Here is a 21,935-nt window from a genome sequence, read left to right as displayed (position 1 = left end):
TTTGGGAGTTTTCTCTGCCACCTTTCCTCATTTTAGAGGACTGCCCCTCATGGCGTCTCCACCAGAAATCCCTTTTGTGTTTGAAAGATCACTGGTCGGTCTTCAGGGATTCCCAATTCTTCCTGTTCCAGTGGGGCAGAAGGTACAAGCTGATCTTACCTGATGATTAGATGAAGAAAAACTCGTCCAGGGAGTCCACCTCAACTCCCTACCTCCGGTTATTAAACTGTTCAGAGGGTGTCAAAGGAGGAGTGGGGCACTAACCTGGGCTGCTTGGTTGTGTCAGGTGTGTGGTCAGCAGTAGAAAAGGTCTGTACATCAATGTTTTGAGATGCAAGCAGCATTTCTAGCACTGCAAGCATTCCTAAAACATTTGACGAGGCACTTGATAGTGATGATGAGCAACACCACCACCATAGTAGCTTGTGTTAACTTTGCAAGCTGACAAAGCAGATACCGATGTTGGTGACGAAACATGCCATAGAGCTGTCAACCATACATCCTTGGGAAGAGGAATTTACTAGCAGATACACTCAGTTGCCAGGTAATCTACCTGTCCTCCACATGGCTAAACAGGTAATTCTTGGTGTTCGCTTCCTCATTCCAGATTCGTGGGCAGTGTTCAACGATGCTTTCCAACATCCACTGGGTCATCTGGACACCCATGCCTTTCTTCTGTTCAGCATGACCTTATTGGCTTTCAGGTGACCACAAGAAAAGCGGTATCTCTTTCCGTTAATACTTTAGGGTAACTCCCAAGAGAATTATCCCCAAGGAACCCTCTTCTTTGTCAGCTCCAAATTCAGAGGTATCCCCAATCTGTGAAGTAATGTAGCTTACCCCTCACAGTTGGAGACTAGCATCCTCAAGCAAACTGCCTATCACAAGGTACCTGTGACGGTCCTTTGCAGCAGCCAAGAAGGGTAAGTGGGATATATTCTTCAATTGGTTTTGTAGAAGCGTTGTTCTCAGTAAGAAGCATCAATAGTGCAGATCATGGACTTCTTTATCTATGTTTGTCAAGTGAAGCCCCTCCGAGTTATGGCAGAGGACATATCCAATTGTAAAGAACTCTGGTTTGTATGACTAGAAGTGCAAATTGATTTTAAAATGTTATATTTTGCCTAAGGTTTTTAATTTTTTGTGTAATGTATGTAATGCTTTGTGGTAAAGTGTTAGTTTTTTCTGTGTAAACTGTTTGTTTTATATTTACACAGGGCTTTTATTGTGTATTGTATAACTACTTCCTTGACTTTCATCACATTATTTGTTTTATACTTACACTGAAATTCTTATGGTTTACTTGTAGAGTAATTCTTTGTATGAAAATTTCCATTTTGATCTCTTATATTTAAGACAAAAACTGATTTTCTTATAATTTCAGATTTGTGAAAGTCTAGAGGGAAAGAAAGAAACCAGCCACAATGCATGGTAAGTTCTTTGATTTTTGTTTATCTATTTGAACATATTTGTTTTATTACAATAATTTTATAAGTTATTGAGATGGTTTGTATTTTAAAGTTTTGATATGAATACATAAGCTAGTACCTGCTAAAGATAATTAATTCTCTCCTCTGAAGAGAATTATTATTTCAATGACTTATCTAAAATATACAGTAAGTGGTTTTCCTTCAAAGAAGTGAAAAGACTACCGTAACCAAAAGAAGAATATTTTTCTCATGCCCTAGAAGGATCCGACCTTGGTTCAACCCCGACTGAGTCAGAGTTCTCCTGCTTGGAGGTTCTTGCACTCATTTTATATGTACTATGAACCTAGCTGGGCAACCACAGCACTTTTGTTGAGGCAGCTTTGTGCATTGACAGGTGCTTTGGCACTCTTCAAGGTTCGGAGCCTAACCTTGAACTGTAGAGGTCAGAGCTTGCCAGCATGATCTAGGACAGAGGGGGCAATCAGATACGAGGATTGGGGAGTTTGCTCGTGTCTAGCAGGATCTGTTAGATCTTTCCTTGCCCACTCAGTTGACAATGGATTTTCTATGTGCTGGAGGACAGTGCTCCACCCAGTTGATCTGTCAATATATGAACGGATGGTAGGTCCTGCCCTGGTATAACTAAATGCAGACGGTACATCTTTCTCCACCTCTTGGTTTTGTGGTCGTGAATGTATTAGCCATGGCTTCTTTCCAGGCAGTATATAGACTTGAAAAGTGATTGGGTGCAGTAACTATCTTCCGGACAACAAGGTTATAAAAACCGGAGTCCCTCGCAAAATACCGTAGTCTTGTGCTTTCTGGTTGAAAGGTCATCACCTCTCTGCTCAATAATTGGCAAACTATTGGGCCAACTGGGTGTTGAAGAAAGAGATGCCATACTATTACATTTCTCTCAGTAAGTTGGCAGAGAGGTGGCTTTGGCTCTACAGAGTGCATCGGTCCCTCATCATTCTTTCCAAAGTGGAATGTTACGGTAGGGATGAAAAGGAGAAGACCGAAACTTGGGACTTACTGATCAATCATGTAGTATCCTTCAAGTTTCTCAGCCCTTCAAAAGGAACAACGATCAAACCTTTGGTGGGGACTTCATTAAATCCCTAGCAATGACTGCCAGCAGCTTCCTTCTCTTGGAAGGGTCTGGAGTCTTTTCCGCTCATTTTTGCATTGTGCACAGGAAGGGAGGCAGGGTGAAGAAAAAGAGAGGGGGATGCCATGTCGTTGAACAACACTGAACGACACTGGGCCCAGCCTTGGTTAGCAAGTGTTCTTCAGGACAGTTACTTGAAGTGATGGTCCATTCTATCTTGCCTACCAATTACATTCCAGACTTAACTTCCAGGATCACAGAAAAGTTCGGCCCTGTCATCAGAGGTGGGTGCGATGCTGAAGAATGTACTTAAAGTTGAGGACGATCAGTATCCCTGCCATATTTCTTAGTTGATCCAAAGCGTATACAGACCTCTCATCTTTTGAAATAGGAAATGCCTATAGTGCAAGTTTGAATGGCCCTTGAAATTGTTAACAAGTTAGTTAATGAGAGGAGGTGTACAAGGGCGAGTAATCACACCCCTCCTCTTGTTAAAAACTCTTCATTTTTGTCTTCAGCTGCAATGAGTACGGATATACTGTTGCTACCTGACCAAGCTTCGATTCTTTTTTATGTATTTCTTAGGAAGTGAATTACACTATTGTTTGAATTTGTGTTGCTGACCATAGATGTTTAAATTTGTAAATGTTGTGGGGTGAAAAGGATGGGCACTCAAACCAGTTTATGTCAAGACCGTTGGTAGACTCGATCTCTGTCTGAGCTTCTTGTAAGGGACATGATATTACACAGTAATTTCCATGTGCGAATTGTGGCTTCCTGTTCAGTAGCAGGCTTAATCTTTGAGGAGGAAGAGGAAGGCCAAGCCTTCTCTGGTTAGGTTAGTGGCCTTAGTAGCTCCTTTCTCCTAAGATGATGCTGAGGATGCTTCGCAGCTCCTTTATATCATCATCACTTTCACCTGTCCCTGAGGCCTGTGTGCATTCATCCTCTGCTTGGTCCCTGGGGAGCATGCCGCAGGAGCAGGGAGATCTCCGATCTGCATCAGCAAGTTTTTCAAGCTTTGGCAAAGTTTGAAATTTCCCGTGACCGCTGCACCCTAGCAGGTGCTGCAAGGCCTCCTGTTACCATGGAGGCTGTTGCTGATAAGTTTGACCTTAGGAAAGCTTGGACTTCCTTATGTCTCACAGGTAGGCCCACGATTTTCTGAACCGAAAGGTCACGTGCGAAGAGCCTTTGACTGGTGGTAGGGCAGGAGTCCTCAGCCTCACTCGTATGTGTCGTTAAGTACCTTGTTAACAATTTCAATGGTCATTCCAGCTCGCTCTGAAAACACATTCCCTACTTAAAGGACTCAAGGTTGTATTGCTAAGAAAAAGACAAATTACTTTACTTTGAATTTATTTTATTTTTCTCAATGATCCCTTGAGTTTCTTATATTGTATATAGTGCATTGCACTATAAAGCAAAGAGCTTGAGCTTTTAGCAGATAAGATGTATGCATCAATTGCTAATTCAAGTTGATATCTAGTATTCAAATATCTGTTCTAGATAGTACACAGGTTGTATTTATGTAACAGTTTTGTATAGGGGGATTACTATTTTGTTGTTTTCTTAACTTACAATATTCTGTGTGAAAAATGTGATCTTTATTGCCATCAATTGGGTTTATTGAAATATACACTTTTTCCTCATTTAAAAGAACACTGAATACTTCTTATTTTTTAATTTGTATTTTTTCTCATTGATGCAAATACTTTGTTCACAGGACGACCAAAGAGGAAAGGTCCTGACCTAAAATTCAAGTTTGCTGATACTCCGCCTCCTGCACCGGTGTAAGTTAGGCCATAATTTAGTAGGCTTTTAATAATAATAATAATAAGACAAATTTTATTGCACAATTGTGGTTCATTAGTATAATTGAAGTACAGTAAACGCAAATTTTATTTAGAATTAACCCTTCCACAATGAAGGATGCTATTTTATCGTAGCATACAAAAGATGAGCAGGTAAGTAACTGAAGAGGATGGCACTCACTCCAAAGCCCAAATAGAGGGGATGTTTTCAAATTCACCTTATTATTTAGGTAAAAATAGTCACTAGACATTTCAATTCAGCAGATATAGCCAGCGTTGGTATCCGCAGCAAACACAAGGTTGACATTCCTTAATCCTTGCCTAGAAGAGGAGCAAGTGTTAAAACAGGCTAACCTTTCCTCTTTTTACTCTGCAGATGCTGGATCTAGTTATTTAGATATTGATTTGTAAAACAAAAGAAATCTAATTAATGTCTATGCATCCAAAGATGAATTTGAAGGTTTTTTATTTTTTTTGGTCTAAATGCTGGCCAGAAAATATTGTGTTCTCATAAGTTTAGGCAATAGTGAACATTTAGTACTCTCTCAAGTTTTAATATCATTACATTAGGATTGAAAGTATTGGGGAGAATTTCTCATTCTCAAGCTTGTTTTCTTTGTTCTAGGCAAGTCTTAAGTTAGTGCTGGCTAGCAGTGTTTATGCTGGAAGTTTGGAATCATTGAAGATAGTTGTGTATTTCAACCATCAACTATTAGCGACTTTTTTTACTTTACAGTATCAGAGATTGTTTAGATATGAACTAGTCTTTTGTTGTTCACTGGGTGGTGTTACGATGACGTTCATGTTATGAGTTGCTTTGTACATGAATTAATTGTGGAAGCTTACGGTAATTCATATCCGGACATTGATGAATATTATTAGTAAATATTTTTTTGTGGAGAAATTTCCTGGATATTTATTTGCTCCTAGTTATTCACAGCAGATAAAACAGACAGAATTGTGCTTATTATGGCTGTCAAGTGTACTTGTTCCTGTCATTGATTTATTACAGTCTTGCATCCATCGTACCATGCTATTTACAAACATACTGGAATAATGAATAGGATAATAATGAATTAGAATGAATTAAAGTAATTGTTTGATTATGGTATTCTTATTTCCAATATAAATTCCAAACAAAAGTAATATTATTCTACGTGCTTCAATCCCAGAATTTAGACATTATAGCCATCCTTACAATCAAACAATTATTTTTTTTAATTTGTAATTTTCCGTTTATCCAATCAATATATCATTAATATAGAATACTGTATATGCATGAAATATCTTTCAAGCCGCCCCGGTAAGAGTTATGTTAACTTGATGGTCTATTTAAACCATTTATTGATTATGATAATCTGGGATTTATAGATGTTGATTGGTTATTATGTAGAAAATATTACCCAGTGTTTTTAGCTAATTTTCCTCATCTAAATAAAATGATTAGGTGTGTATGACAGATTAATGTTTGTATTGGTACTAGCTGCAATTATAACCTAATTTATTTTTGGTTGTAGTTTGTTAGGGTATCTTAGAAACACTTCTTCAGACCCACAGAATTAGTTTACTCATGAGGGAAAGAAGTATGTTAATAATTAAAGCGTATAGGATTAAATTGCTAATGATGCTGTACTTATCATTTTTTTATTTGCTTGATAAGAAAGGAAAATAGATTATTGAAATCATACAATACTGTATATTTTAGTTTTTTCCTTTCAGAATGTAGGAGTTTCAGAATTGCTATAATCTTCCTATGATAGCTTTTTTGCAAAGGAAATTTTACTTATTGGAAAATTGAATCTAGACTTTTTAGCATTTTGTTTGCTTGATTTTTTGTATTAGGTGTGGAAACTTTGCACACTATCTTTATAGCCCAATAGCTGCATACTATATAAAGTATACTTTTGTGTACAGAAACAATCTGCATTATTTATTCATTGTGATTTAAAATAACTTTTTATATCTCTTGCAGAGGACCCCCGAGGGATTTAGATAGTAGAACAACCATAACAATGGATGGTCAAGATGTTGAAGTGTCAGCTGATGATCTAGAACTTTTACAAGAGTTAGGGCGAGGTGCATATGGCGTCGTTGAAAAAATGAGACATAGACCTTCTGATACTATCATGGCGGTTAAGGTTAGTGTGAAGTTTAATTTGCTCTGGCTTAACTTTTTAGTGTAGGTTTAAATCCACTTCTGTCATTTAGTTTCCATTGCTGAGGCCTTTGCACTAAGTATTGACACCTTTAGAGCAAATTTTGTATGTGCAAGATAAGGAGAAGTGTTATCTACGGCATATGGGGAGAAGAGAATAAGTGTTGATAGGGACATTACAGTATAAGTAAGTGATATTTTTCAATATTTAACTTAGCCGGTGATTATATAGCTGCAACTCTGTTGCTCGACAGACAACTCTACGGTAAAAACTCGCCAGCGATCGCTACACAGGTTGCGGGTGTGCCCAACAGCGCCATCTGTCGTCCAGATACCCAGTTCTCAATGTAAACAAAGACTCAATTTTCTCTCTATCGAGGTGTCGACAAGACGTACTTACTCGCTGTTGCTAAACTGGAGTTTTTTCACAACTAATTGGTGAAGTACTTTATTCTAGTTTTGAGCTTTCGCTGTGCAGGGTTTCTCTTCACACAAATCCTTGAACTCTTTTTGATAACGGATTCTTTGTTGATGACTTTTTGATAGTTTTTTGAATTTCCCTTTGACCAATTCAAAATGGCTGACCCTTCACAAGTCCCCAAATTTAGGAAGTGCAATGCTAGGGACTGTTCAAGGCGTCTTCCGAAGGCTTCTATCGACCCTCACACTGTTTGTTCCAATTGTCGGGATAAAACCTGTCAATTGGAAGATCGGTGTGAGGAGTGCGGTGGCCTTTCGGAATTCGATTTTATCGAATTTCAAAAGTATACACGTAGGCTAGAGAGAGATAGAGTTAGGAGAAGTTCTTCTCGTTCTATTGATATATCCTCTCCTCATGCCCCACAACCTATTCCTTCCCCTGTAGTGGTTGCTCCTAAGCCCCCTCCTGGCACTCAGGAACCTTCGATGGCTGATATGATGCGTGCCATCCAGGCTCTGGGTGAGAGAGTTGAGTCCCTGGCTAGTGACCGTAATCAGCTCATGGCGGATGTGAAGGAGCTTAAGTGCAAAAGTGCAGTGGGAAGTGCTAAAGTGCCGAGTGATAGTGTTGTGGATAGTGTTGCGCTTGAGGGTTCGTCTGTTCGTGCCTGTCGTCCTCCTAGTCCGGGACCTCTTGCAAGCTCCCAAGTCCAGGGGAGAAGCAATGTCGTACGACAAATGGGTTCGAGAGGCTTTAATCAGCGAACAGACGTTCCCTCCGTGGTATCGGGCGTATCTACCCAAGATCGCTCCTACCTAACTAAGACGAGAGAACCCATTTATACCTCGTCTTCGGAAGGTGTTTCTCGCAAGAAACCCTGGACCAAGGTCTCACGACCGTTAAAACGCAAGTCGGTCCCTTCAGCGCAAGTCCAACGGCCCGGTTGTAGCCACTGGGTCAGTTCGGACTCGCTGCCGTCATCCGATGACTGCTCACCGCCTAAGAGAGGCAAAACGGTACCGCTTCGGACAGTAACCCCGTCTGTCGCCGCACCTGCTCCCGTAGACCCTAAGTGGTCTCTACTGCAAGACATGCAGTCTAAACTGACGTCTCTAATGCAGGACTTTCGTGCGGAGAAGGTTGCTGCCGCACCAGCTAGTGCAGTACCTAGCCTACAACCTTCCACACGATCGGTTGTGCGTCCGGTGGACGCTGAGGTAACCTTCTCACGCACACCAGTTGAGAGAGTTCCTCCTCCCATGCGTTCCAGTGTGATCTGCCAGCCGCATGTTGACGTTAAGAGACGCTCGGAGGTTGCCGTTGACGTTCTGGAGGTTCAACAACTGTCAGAGTTGCTTTGTTTTGACGCGGTGCGTCAACCTCCGCAACCCAGTGTGATTTCCACTGCGCACCCACATCAGTCCAGACAGTCTGGAGTAGACGCTATGCGTCCCCGCGCTGCAATGGTTGTTGCCAGCTCACAGACTGGGCAGCAGTTCCATGACGTTGCGTCCGGCTCAGTCACGCATGCACCCGTGCGACCGGACTCAGCGAACCAGCCGTTACCCACTCCGTTGCCGTTTCCTCATCAGTTGTCGGATGAGGAACTTTCTGATGATGATGGTGCTGCACACATAGATGAACCACTATCAGATTTGGACGAGCCTAAGTCTACTCAACCCTCTTTGGACTTTAGAAAAGTTTTGGCCATCTTCAAAGAGTTGTTTCCGGACCAGTTTGTTTCTGTGGCTCCTCGTTCTCCGCCGTCAGAGTTTGTGTTAGGCATGCCGTCTACCACTCCTGCCTTTACTAGACTCGTCCTCGCACGCTCGTCCAAGAGAGCTTTGCGGGTGATAGGAGAATGGTTGCAGTCCAAGAAGAGTTTAGCGAAGACAGCCTTTGCGTTTCCCCCTGCTAGACACTCTTCTAGATCGAGCGTCTGGTATGCCACGGGAGAAGTTCTCGGCTTGGGAGTTCCTGCCTCTGCCCAGGGCGACTTCTCAAGTCTTGTAGACTCTCCCCGCCGCCTTGCCATGAGACGCTCAAAGATATGTTGGTCATCTTCGGACCTGGACCACCTTTTGAAAGGTATCTTTAGGGCCTTCGAAGTTTTTAACTTCTTAGACTGGTGTCTAGGAGCCCTAAGCAGAAAGACCTCTCCGACAGAGAAGGAGACTTCCTTGCTCATTATGTCCTGCATGGACAAGGCCGTACGTGATGGGTCTAATGAGCTTGCTGCATCATTTGTGTCCGGAGTCCTTAAAAAGCGTGAAAACCTATGCTCATTCCTTTTAGCTGGAGTTACACAGTGCCAGAGATCTGAGCTTCTCTTTGCTCCTCTTTCCAAGTGCCTTTTTCCAGAAGCCCTGATTAAGGAAATAGCCGCTTCATTGGTGCAGAAGGACACTCATGATCTTGTTGCGTCCTCCGCTCGCAAAGCTCCCCCTTTGCCTACCTTGTCAGCTAGACCAAGGATGGACACTCCAGCGTCCCGTTTTATTCCGCCCTTTCGTGGCAGAGCCTCCAGCAGAGGAGGTGCTCGTGCCGAAGGGAAACGAGGAAAGAAGAAAGGATCCAAGTCCTTTAAGGGCAGAGTCTGACTGTCCGCATCTTCAGACAGCAGTGGGAGCCAGACTCAAGAACTTCTGGCAGACCTGGGAGAAGAGAGGCGCAGATGCACAATCTGTGAAGTTGCTCAGAGAGGGGTACAAGATCCCTTTTGTACGGAAACCCCCTTTAGCAATGTCTCCCATCGATCTCTCTCCCAGGTACAGAGAGGAAGACAAGATACGAGCCTTGAAACAGGAAGTGTCTCTTTTACTAGAGAAGGGAGCGGTGGTCAAAGTCTCGGACCTTCAATCTCCGGGATTCTACAACCGACTCTTCTTGGTGCCAAAGAAGACAGGAGGGTGGAGGCCGGTGCTAGACGTCAGTGCTCTGAATGTCTTTGTCACAAAGCAGACGTTCTCCATGGAGACCACAAAGTCAGTCTTAGCAGCGGTCAGAAGGGAAGACTGGATGGTCTCTTTAGACCTAAGGGACGCCTACTTCCACGTCCCCATCCACCCGCACTCCCAACCTTTTCTGAGATTCGTTTTCGAAAAGGTTGTCTACCAGTTTCAAGCCCTGTGCTTTGGCCTAAGCACAGCTCCTCTTGTGTTTACGAGGCTGATGAGGAATGTAGCCAAATTCCTTCATTTATCGGACATCCGAGCCTCCCTCTATTTGGACGACTGGCTTCTCAGAGCTTCTTCCAGTCGTCGCTGTCTGAAGGATCTAAAGTGGACTCTAGATCTGACCAAGGAATTGGGTCTCCTTGTCAATATGGAAAAGTCACAACTGGTCCCATCCCAAACTATTGTGTATTTAGGGATGGAGATTCACAGTCTAGCTTTTCGGGCTTTTCCGTCGGCCCCCAGAATAAGCCAAGCCCAGTTATGCATCCAGAACATGCTGAAGAAGGAACAATGCTCTGTCAGGAAGTGGATGAGTCTGGTAGGGACGCTATCATCCCTGGAACAATTTGTGTCATTAGGAAGACTACACCTCCGTCCTCTTCAATACCATCTAGCTTTTCACTGGAAAAAGGACAAGACGCTAGAAGCGGTCTCGATCCCCATTTCCGAAAAGATGAAGTCTTGCCTGACTTGGTGGAAGGACAGTATCAACCTAAGAGAGGGTCTTCCCCTGGCTGTTCAGACTCCCAACCACGTTCTCTTCTCGGACGCATCGGACGTAAGCTGGGGCGCGACATTAGACGGTCGGGAATGTTCGGGACTGTGGAACTCGAGTCAAAGGATCATGCATATCAACTGCAAGGAGCTGCTGGCAGTACATCTGGCCTTGAAAAGCTTCAGGTCTCTCCTTCGAGGCAAAGTGGTGGAAGTGAACTCGGACAACACCACTGCCTTGGCGTACATCTCCAAGCAAGGAGGGACCCACTCACTGACGTTGTACGAGATCGCAAGGGACCTGCTCATCTGGTCAAAAGGTCAAAACATTTCACTAGTAACGAGGTTCATCCAAGGCAACTTGAATGTCATGGCAGATTGTCTCAGTCGGAAAGGGCAAGTAATTCCAACGGAATGGACCCTCCACAAGGATGTATGCAAGAGACTTTGGGCCACTTGGGGCCAACCAACCATAGATCTCTTTGCAACCTCAATGACCAAGAGGCTCCCAATATATTGCTCACCAGTCCCGGACCCAGCAGCAATACATATAGATGCCTTTCTCCTAGATTGGTCGCATCTAGATCTATACGCATTCCCACCGTTCAAGATTGTCAACAAGGTACTGCAGAAGTTCGCCTCTCACGAAGGGACAAGGTTGACGCTAGTTGCTCCCCTCTGGCCCTCGAGAGAATGGTTCACCGAGGTACTTCGATGGCTAGTAGACGTTCCCAGAAGTCTTCCTCTAAGGGTGGACCTTCTACGTCAGCCACACGTAAAGAAGGTACACCAAAGCCTCCACGCTCTTCGTCTGACTGCCTTCAGACTATCGAAAGACTCTCGAGAGCTAGAGGCTTTTCGAAGGAGGCAGCCAGTGCGATTGCTAGAGCAAGGAGAACATCCACCCTTAGAGTCTACCAATCGAAGTGGGAAGTCTTCCGAAACTGGTGCAAGTCAGTATCTGTATCCTTGACCAGTAGCTCTGTAGCTCAAATAGCTGACTTTCTCCTATACCTGAGAAAAGGACGATCACTTTCAGCTCCCACTATCAAGGGCTACAGAAGCATGTTGGCATCGGTCTTCCGGCATAGAGGCTTAGATCTTTCCAACAATAAAGATCTTCAGGACCTCCTTAAGTCTTTTGAGACCACGAAGGAGCGTCGTTTGGTTACACCTGGTTGGAATTTAGACGTGGTACTAAGATTCCTCATGTCAGACAGGTTTGAGCCGCTACAATCAGCCTCCCTGAAAGATCTCACCTTAAAGACACTTTTAATGGTATGCTTAGCCACAGCTAAAAGAGTCAGTGAGATTCATGCCTTCAGCAAGAACATCGGATTTTCGTCAGAAAAAGCTACATGTTCGCTACAACTTGGTTTTCTAGCCAAAAATTAGCTGCCTTCTCGACCTTGGCCGAAATCGTTCGATATTCCCAGCTTATCGAATATGGTAGGCAATGAACTAGAAAGAGTCTTATGCCCTGTGAGAGCTCTTAAGTTCTATTTAAAGCGAACTAAACCTTTACGAGGCCAATCTGAAGCTTTATGGTGATCAGTTAAGAAACCATCTTTGTCTATGTCAAAGAATGCTTTATCCTACTTTATCAGACTGTTAATACAAGAAGCTCATTCACATCTGAGTGAGGAAGACCAAGCATTGCTTAAGGTGAGGACACACGAAGTTAGAGCTGTCGCAACTTCCGTGGCCTTTAAGCAAAATAGATCTCTGCGAAGTATAATGGACGCAACCTATTGGAGAAGCAAGTCAGTGTTTGCGTCTTTTTATCTAAAGGATGTCCAGTCTCTTTACGAGGACTGCTACACACTGGGACCATTCGTAGCAGCGAGTGCAGTAGTGGGTGAGTGCTCAACCACTACAATTCCCTAATTCCATACCCTTTTAATCTTTCTCTTGAAATGTTTTTATTGTTGTTTTTTGGGTTGTCCGGAAGGCTAAGAAGCCTTTCGCATCCTGGTTGATTTGGCGGGTGGTCAAAGTCATTTCTTGAGAGCGCCTAGATTAGGGGTTTTGATGAGGTCCTGTTGTATGGGTTGCAACCCTTGATACTTAAGATCCTAGGGGTCGATCAGCATCCTAAGAGGATCGCGAGGCTCCGTAAGGAAGACGTACTTAAAAGGCCGAGTAATTGTTCAAGTCGACTTCCTTACCAGGTACCTATTTATTTTGTTTTTGTTATTTTGATAACTTCTAAAATGAAATAAAAACTCTTAGCTCATAAAAGTGTAAACATATATTGCTGGTCTCTACCCACCCCCCTGGGTGTGAATCAGCTATATAATCACCGGCTAAGTTAAATATTGAAAAATGTTATTTTGATAATAAAATAAATTTTTGAATATACTTACCCGGTGATTATAAATTAAAGGACCCTCCCTTCCTCCCCAATAGAGACGCAGTGGGACGAGGAGAAAATTGAGTCTTTGTTTACATTGAGAACTGGGTATCTGGACGACAGATGGCGCTGTTGGGCACACCCGCAACCTGTGTAGCGATCGCTGGCGAGTTTTTACCGTAGAGTTGTCTGTCGAGCAACAGAGTTGCAGCTATATAATCACCGGGTAAGTATATTCAAAAATTTATTTTATCAAAATAACATTTTTATATTTTACTTTGGTTTGATTTTTTATTTAGAAACTGGTCCCAAAAGGAAATTCCTGTTAGGCTAGAACAGGGAATCCAAAATAACAGGATATTCCAAAGATATATTGTATTATCTTCCCTGCCTTAGGGCAGTGTTTCAATGGGCAACCATAACTCAGTGATTATTAGGTAGACCTAAAGGTTCCATCACAGCACCTCCAATGCTATATTCATCCATTAGCTGATAACACCTATCTCACTGAGGTACTCTACTTGGAAGATGGCGATGCCACCTTGGCATTTGTTTACTACCGTAAGCCATAAAATTTCCAGATATAAAGTATGAAGGACATTTATAAATCAACTCTGTTCATTTGCAACTTTCTTTTAATTGAAATTCTTCTGATTCTGCCTCACATTTGAAGTATATTGTAGTTGGTTAGGATATAATTTACGTTTCAGCTTGAGAGGGAATGATAATATATTTGTCTAAGTTTAACTAGCATAATACTGTACTTTTTCAAGTTGGGTGATTATTATTGCTGTATAATTATTAATAAGTCAACCAGACATCTGAGTTCACAGAGCTTGATAGAACAATTAACTTACAAATGGGTGGCGAAAGTAGGATCAAGACATAGATTAGAGAAGCTGGACAGCTGAAAGGAATAGACAAAAGTTGTGGATGTAAAGTAAAAGACAAAAGGTATTCCAGATAGTTTGTGGGTTGGTTTAAGGGCATGCTTTTCAAAAACTCATATCGCTGCAAGTCACAATTGATGGGTGTTTTCACTTTCTATAGGGTTTATAATGTTTCATTCATATGAAACCCAATATTTTTAGTTTGTTCCAACACGAATACTTACCTCGAACTACTTTCTTAGGAGTTACTGGTAACCTCCTCTCTACCGACCAGAGTTTTGTGTAGATTACCCCCCACCCCGCTTTCTAAGGAGGCCTACCCCCGGCATTAAGGAATGTGCCCCGAGGGTAGGCTTATCGTAGGTCGATGCCCGGCCGGGTCAGCTTCATCAGTAAGTTCTCTGGTCGCGACGTGTGAACACCTCGCCCTCGTTCTCTATCAATCCTTTGTGTGCGTTCTAGTGCCCCACGTGTTCCCCGCGTGGTAACTTGTGTTTTCCAGTGTACTTTTCCCGGGTGTTCCTGTGCGTTCACCTTCCACCCGTGTGCTTACCCAGTGTTTTCATTGATTCCCTTTGTGCTTGTGTCTTGTGTTGTGTGCATTATGGAGCAAATCCGCCGTTGTCCGGGGCCTAGAGCCGGTAAATCGTGTGGAGCGTTCCTCTCCAAGCCTGAAGTGGATCCTCACTCCCTTTGCTCCTCCTGTAGGGGAAGGGTTTGTTCGTCAGCAGATACGTGCCCCAAGTGTGTAGACTGGAGCGATATCCAGTGGGTACGGTACGGTACCAAAAAGAGGAAATCGGCGAAACATTCCCCCAGGAAAGCTAGTGTTACTTCGCCGCTACCATCACCCAGTGAGCGGTCCGACGGGGCCTCTGTTTCGCCGTCCCCTACACAGAGTAGGGGACGAGGTAAGTCTGGTGTAGAAAATGAACAAGGCGTCCTTTCCCAGGAGCCTAGTGAAAGTGCAGTGCCGATTGCGGGCCCTTCTAGGGCTAGTGAAGAACCCAGTAGTGCGTCCGGAGAGTCGGCCCTTGTGCTCGGGGGGCACGCTTCCTCCGATGACCCCTTGTGGGGCAGTAACGCGGTGTCGGTATCTTCGCCGCCCTCGTGGGCCTGTGCTTCTGGATCTTCGTTAGGCGGAGACAACCAGAAGAAATTACGACCTTCGGGTAACGATGCCTTCGGTTGGAGGCTCCCGAAGACTCCGGGTAGGTCACCCTTAAGGATGGATGTGGCCCTGGACCCCTGGCTCCCTGGCATGGAACGTTTTGAGTCTTTCCCGGCCCCCCTCACGGAAGTCCCCGAAGATTTCCTCCAGCCCTCGATCTCTGGCGTTCAACGCCCGAAGAAGTCCCCGCTACCGGCCGACATGCGATAAGCACAGTGTCGTCGGGTTCATCGGACGTTTATTCCTCGTCAGAGGAAGAAGTCAGGGTAAAACACCGTCGTCGGAGGGAGCGGTCCAAAAGCGAGCGTTCCCGTTCGAGGTCGCTCTCCCGGTATAGCAGCAAGCGCTCCCGCTCCCCAGGGCGTAAGTATAGGAGGAGTAGGTCTCCTGATGGCGCCTGGGTCTATGTACCCCGGGACTCAAAGATGCTTTGTTCCCTGGACCGCTGGTCCAGAGAGCGTTCGCCAAGGATGCCGTCCTCTAAACACAACCTTGACCCTCGCGACCTTGCTCGCAGGAAGGACCTTACAAGAAGGCATAAGTCCTCGAAGCCTCCGGTTCACCCCGCCCAGCGGGGGGGAAACGCGCTTCTTGTCATGCGGCCTGGCCGAACCAGCCCAGCTGGTGCGGCCTTCGGGTCGGAAGGAACGATTCCCGCTGTCGGGTCAGCCCACGGGAACCGCGTCCTCGGCACCCAGAGCCCTAGGGCGGACGAGAGTCCCCGCTGAACCAGCGATGCCTGCGTTAACCCAGGCCCCTGGTGCGGACGTACCCGCTGATGAGATCCAGTACCTCGGTAGGACGGCGCCCCTGGCACCAAGAGCTAGACGTCCAGTCGGCGTGCCCGGTAACCCAGCTCCCCGGCCCCAAGCCGAGACCTCGGCTGACGGAGGGGAGGGTTCACCAACGGAGGACTCCGCCTATAGGAGGGTGGTTGGCCTTATCAGAAGGCACCACAAAATCTAGGAACCTACGGCTACGGACGAAGATTACTGGAGGTCAAGCCTATTGAGAATCATGCTGACTCCTACCCAACCTAAGACGTCTCTAGCGCTTCCTCTAGCCCGAGATCTAGTCCTAGGGCAGGAGTATGTGGACAAGGTGGTGGCTAGTAATGCCGAAGCCCCCAAAACCCAGAGTTCCTCGAAATTGCTCCAGGGCCTCAGAACCCAAGGCAAGGTCTATGTGCCAGCGAGACGTCGCCCAGGCCCCTGTAAGGTAGAGTCGTCCATCGACATCCTGAGTCAGGGCGTCTCAGACGATAGAGCCTCTTCGGCCCCGGTCTGTTTCTCGCCAGCAGAAGCCTCCATGATGGAGGAAATGTCGAGGGATTTGGTGAACGTCTCCTCTTGGCTGGACTGGTGGGCTTCCACTTTGGTAGGGGTACAAGCATCGTCTACCCCGCGGACCCTGACCAGCAAGGCCTCCTGAGAGACCTTATTACCTCCGGGGGTAAAACCCTTAAGTTTTTAACTTATCAGTCGCTCGCTCTGACGGCTAACTGGGTACTCCGTAAGAGAGACACCGTACTGACGAAGGTGTCTTGGAAAGTACCAGACAGGGAAGCGCGGGCCATTCGTAGCTTACCCTTGTGGGGAGAGTCCTTGTTTCCCCTGAAGGAACTAGAGGCCATCATGGAGAAGGTCTCGAAGAAGAAGGAGGCTAGCATCCCCAGACCTACGCCTTCTAGGAGACCGCCCTACAAAAGGTCCGTCTCAGATAGTGCCGCGACGTCTCAGGCCTCTCCCAGCACTACGAGGAGAGAGGCTCCCTCTTCCTCCTGGTCCGCAACGCCTCAGCCCCCCTGCAGGGGAGCTCCAGCGCCTTCAAGCTCCTTCAGGTCGGGTTACTCCGCCTCTAGGAGAGGCAGATCAGGCCGCTCCTCCAGAAGAAGATAGAGTGGGAGGTCCCCTATCCCCGCCCAAGCCTCGGGTTGGGGGATGCCTCAGACTTCATTGGCAAGCATGGAAGGCTCAGGGAGCAGAGCCTTGGACAGTGTCCGTACTAAAGGAGGGCTACAGACTTCCGTTCTTAACAGAACCACCCCCTCTTATCCCGGCCAGACGGACGGAATGGCTAGCTCCCAAAGACCCGTTAAAGAGGACCGCCCTTCAAGAGGAGGTATCCTCCATGTTAGAGAAGGGCGCCATGGAAGAAGTTCTTCTCCCAGGGCCAGGTTTCTACAGTCGCCTGTTCCTGGTAGAGAAAGCGACCGGGGGGTGGAGACCGGTTATAGATCTGTCGGCTCTCAACAAGTTCATCAAGAAGACGGACTTCAAAATGGACACTCCGAAGACAGTCCTGCTGTCCTTGAGGGAGAAAGATTATATGATGACCATAGACCTCAAGGACGCATACTTCCAAATAAATTCCGGTCCACCCCTCGAGTCGAAAGTTCCTCCGGGTGAAATGGGGTCCCCAGATCCTGCAATTCAGGACCCTTTGCTTCGGTCTGTCAACAGCGCCCCAGGTGTTCACGAGAGTCTTCACGACTGTCTCAGTGTGGGCTCACGAACGAGGCATTCGCCTCATCAGATACCTGAACGACTGGTTGCTTCTTTCTGCCTCAAAGGTCCTCTTGGAGGAACAAGGGAGAAGACTCCTCCAGTTTTGCAAGGATCTGGGCATCGTAATCAACCCGAAGAAGTCAAATCTATCCCCATCCACCAGAATGAACTACTTGGGAATGACATTAGACACCATTCTGGGAAAAGCATTCCCTTCGGAGGACAGGATAAGAAACCTCATGCACATCATTCAGCCGTTCCTGTCGGAGCGCCCCAGGAGAGCGAAAGACTGGCAGAAGCTGATAGGTCACCTGGTCTCATTGGAGAAACTAGTTCCCCAAGGGAGGGTAAGGCTCAGATCCATACAATGGAACCTGAAGAACCTCTGGTGCCAACTGGACTCGCAACAGGTGCTAATCCCAGTCCTACCAAACACGAGACCCTCCCTGGAATGGTGGCATTGCCGGTCGAACTCACTCAAGGGGATGCCCTTCAGGACCGATCCACCCGAGTTACTACTGTTCACAGACGCCTCCAACCAAGGATGGGGAGCCCATCTCCTCGACGAAACAGCACGAGGGACCTGGTTGGACGGGGAGAAAGAACTCCACATCAATGTCCTGGAGTTGAAGGCAGTCCAGAAGGCTTTCCTACACTTCGCGAGTCTACTAAAGGGAAACACCGTGGCGTTGATGTGCGACAACGCCACGGTAGTGGCATACATAAAGAAACAGGGAGGCTTGAAATCGAAGGAGTTGTGCGATCTCGCCATAGAAATTCTAGATTGGGCAGAAGAAAATCAAGTGGTGCTGTTAGCAAGGTTCATTCCCGGGAAGAAAAACGTTCTGGCCGACGGCCTCAGCAGAATGGGCCAGATAGTAGGGACAGAATGGTCCCTTCTTCCTGAAGTAGCCAAGCTCATCATCCAACGTTGGAGTTCCCCGGTGATGGACCTCTTTGCAACAAAACTCAACGCCCAACTCCCAGTTTATTGCTCTCCTGTGCCAGACCCGAAAGCAGCCTTAGAAGACGCCTTTCAGCACAAGTGGGACAATCTGGATGTGTACGCTTTTCCCTCTTTCACGTTGATAAGGCAAGTGCTCAACAGAGTAAGGACAGCCCGAAACCTAAAGATGACTTTGGTAGCGCCCTGGTGGCCGGAGAGAGAGTGGTTCGCGGACCTAAAAGACCTATCGAGTCAACCGCCGTGGCCTCTGCCCGACAGGTCAGACCTTCTACATCAGCCTCATTTTCTCAGGCTCCACGACAACCCACTCTCCCTACGTCTTCACGCCTGGAGACTATCGAGCGGCTCCTGAAGAAAGAAGGATATTCTTCTTCCACGGCTAAGAGAATGTCTCTATACCTGAGAAAGTCGTCAGCCGCGGTCTACCAGGCTAAGTGGGCCTCCTTCACGAAGTGGTGCTCTGAGAGGCACATTAAACCTCTTAAGGCCTCTGTCCCAGACATAGCAGATTTTCTGGAATTTCTTAGAGACAAGGTGGGAATGTCAATCCCAGCCATAAAAGGAGTTTGGGCCGCCTTAGGCCAAGTCTTCCTCCTGAAGGGCATCGACCTGGGGGCCTCGAGACATATAGCGATGCTTGTCAAGATTTTCGAGCAGTCCTGCCCCCCACAGGCGAGTAGGGTGCCCCAGTGGGACTTAGCCAAGGTCCTGAAGATGCTGTGTCGTCCCCCCTTTGAACCCTTGAAGGATATCGTGGACAGAGATCTCACCCTCAAGGCCGTCTTCTTGCTGGCCTTGGCGTCCGCTAAGAGAGTGGGAGAGATCCATGGTCTGTCATACGACGTTTCTCATTCGAAGGGGTGGAAAGAAGTATCCTTCAAGTTCGTGCCTTCTTTTGTGGCTAAGACTCAGAACCCAGCAGTCTGGGATCCGAAGTTCGAAGGTTTCTCAATTCCTGCCATCCCTAAGACGGGTAATGCAGAAGATTTAAAATTATGCCCTGTACGAACAATTAGAAAATACCTGGAAAGAACAGCTCATCTCCGCCCAGGCATCAAGAGCCTCTTTGTATCCACAGGTATTAATAAAAAACAAGTTTCCAAGAACACCATTTCCTTCTGGTTGAGACAAGTTATTGCCAGAGCCTACAAGCAAGATGGCATAGCAGTGCCAGGCACCCCCCAACCTCATGACATCAGGGGCCTGAGCACCTCCTTAGCCTTTGAGAAAAACATGGCAGTGGGTCAGATCCTGCGAGCAGGTACTTGGTCGAACCAGTCAACCTTTACTGCCCATTACCTCAAGGACTACTCGAGGAAGTCCTTAGACGGGTTCTCCATTGGAACAGTCATCTCCGCTCTCCAAGCGGTGTAACGGTAAAAGCCCCAGGCGCGATCAAGACTAGCAACCGGTAGGCACAAGTGCGGTTTCCTACCTCCTACCCAGTTGCTTCCTTGCCTCTTCGGGGAGTACCGACTGATACCATTGGATAACACATTCTTCACGACTACGCTACGGGAAGGAACTTCAGAAGAAGTTTTTCAAAGGGTGAGTACTTAGACACTAACGTGAACTCTTGTGTAGTTACCCTCGCATCCGCTTTCTAGTAGGTCCCGTTATCCCTGGGCCTCTTGGCCTCCACGTCCCGGGTCAGGGGGTCAGAATAGCACTCCCGCCTCCTAAAGTGTAAGTCTCCTAAGAAAGTAGTTCGAGGTAAGTATTCGTGTTGGAACAAATCAAAAATTTTAAGTAATTTTTATTTTTCCTAACATACTTACCGAGAACTACTTTCGGGTAATGGCCCTCCCTTCCTTCCCCGAGTGCCTCTCTTCCCTTGCTAGCATTGTGCTAATCCAATAGAACTTACTGATGAAGCTGACCCGGCCGGGCATCGACCTACGATAAGCCTACCCTCGGGGCACATTCCTTAATGCCGGGGGTAGGCCTCCTTAGAAAGCGGGGTGGGGGGTAATCTACACAAAACTCTGGTCGGTAGAGAGGAGGTTACCAGTAACTCCTAAGAAAGTAGTTCTCGGTAAGTATGTTAGGAAAAATAAAAATTACTTGAAATTTTTGATATTTCAAATAGTTATTTAGCAAAATTGGTTTTGATTTATCCAGGTCAAAATTGTGCATGAGTGTTGTAATTCAAGAGGTATTAGTTTGTTAAGCGTAGTTGGAAAAGTGTATGGTAGAGTAATGATTAATAGGATCAAGGATAAAACAGAGAATGCAATCTTAGAAATGCAGGGTGGTTTTAGAAGAGGTAGGGGTTGTATGAATCAGATTTTTACAGTTAGGCAGATATGCGAGAAATATTTAGCAAAAGGTTAGGAGGTGTATGTTGCGTTCATGGATCTGGAGAAAGCGTATGATAGAGTTGATAGGGAAGCAATGTGGAATGTAATGAGGTTATATGGGGTTGTTGGAAGGTTGTTGCAAGCAGTGAAAAGTTTCTACAAAGGTAGTAAAGCGTGTGTTAGGATAGGAAATGAAGTAAGTGATTGGTTTCCGGTGAGAGTGGGGCTGAGACAGGGATGTGTGATGTCGCCGTGGTTGTTTAACTTGTATGTCGATGGAGTGGTGAGAGAGGTGAATGCTCGAGTGCTTGGACGATGATTAAAACTGGTAGACGAGAATGACCATGAATGGGAGGTAAATCAGTTGTTGTTTGCGGATGATACTGTACTGATTGCAGACACAGAAGAGAAGCTTGGCCGATTAGTGACAGAATTTGGAAGAGTGTGTGAGAGAAGGAAGTTGAGAGTTAATGTGGGTAAGAGTAAGGTTATGAGATGTACGAGAAGGGAAGGTGGTGCAAGGTTGAATGTCATGTTGAATGGAGAGATACTTGAGGAGGTGGATCAGTTTAAGTACTTGGGGTCTGTTGTTGCAGCAAATGGTGGAGTGGAAGCAGATGTACGTCAGAGAGTGAATGAAGGTTGCAAAGTGGTGGGGGCAGTTAAGGGAGTAGTAAAAGATAGAGGGTTGGGCATGAATGTAAAGAGAGTTCTATATGAGAAAGTGATTGTACCAACTGTGATGTATGGATCGGAGTTGTGGGGAATGAAAGTGATGGAGAAACAGAAATTGAATGTGTTTGAGATGAAGTGTCTAAGGAGTATAGCTGGTGTATCTCGAGTAGATAGGGTTAGGAACGAAGTGGTGAGGGTGAGAACGGGTGTAAGAAATGAGTTAGCAGCTAGAGTGGATATGAATGTGTTGAGGTGGTTTGGCCATGTTGAGAGAATGGAAAATGGCTGTCTGCTAAAGAAGCTGATGAATGCAAGAGTTGACGGGAGAAGTACGAGAGGAAGGCCAAGGTTTGGGTGGATGGATGGAGTGAAGGAAGCTCTGGGTGATAGGAGGATAGATGTGAGCGAGGCAAGAGAGCGTGGTAGAAATAGGAATGAATGGCGAGCGATTGTGACGCAGTTCCGGTAGG

At 46.0% G+C, this 21,935-nt stretch overlaps 1 protein-coding gene across 3 annotated transcripts in view; it reads left to right on the top strand.

Moving 5' to 3' along the window:
* lic (dual specificity mitogen-activated protein kinase kinase lic) overlaps positions 1–21,935 on the top strand; it is a 39,607-nt gene that overhangs the window by 8,095 nt on the left and 9,577 nt on the right. For all 3 annotated transcript variants that reach the window (XM_068378428.1, XM_068378429.1, XM_068378427.1), the window contains exons 2-4: positions 1,385–1,431; positions 4,268–4,334; positions 6,328–6,493. In XM_068378428.1, the coding sequence (XP_068234529.1) occupies positions 1,425–1,431; positions 4,268–4,334; positions 6,328–6,493 (240 nt within the window). In that variant the 5' untranslated portion in view covers positions 1,385–1,424. The remainder of the gene's footprint in view (positions 1–1,384; positions 1,432–4,267; positions 4,335–6,327; positions 6,494–21,935) is intronic.

Source organism: Palaemon carinicauda, chromosome 8 (assembly GCF_036898095.1).
Source record: "Palaemon carinicauda isolate YSFRI2023 chromosome 8, ASM3689809v2, whole genome shotgun sequence".
NCBI lineage: Eukaryota > Metazoa > Arthropoda > Malacostraca > Decapoda > Palaemonidae > Palaemon > Palaemon carinicauda.
The sequence above is the reverse complement of the archived record's forward strand: the minus strand, read 5'-3'. Positions and strand labels throughout refer to the sequence as shown.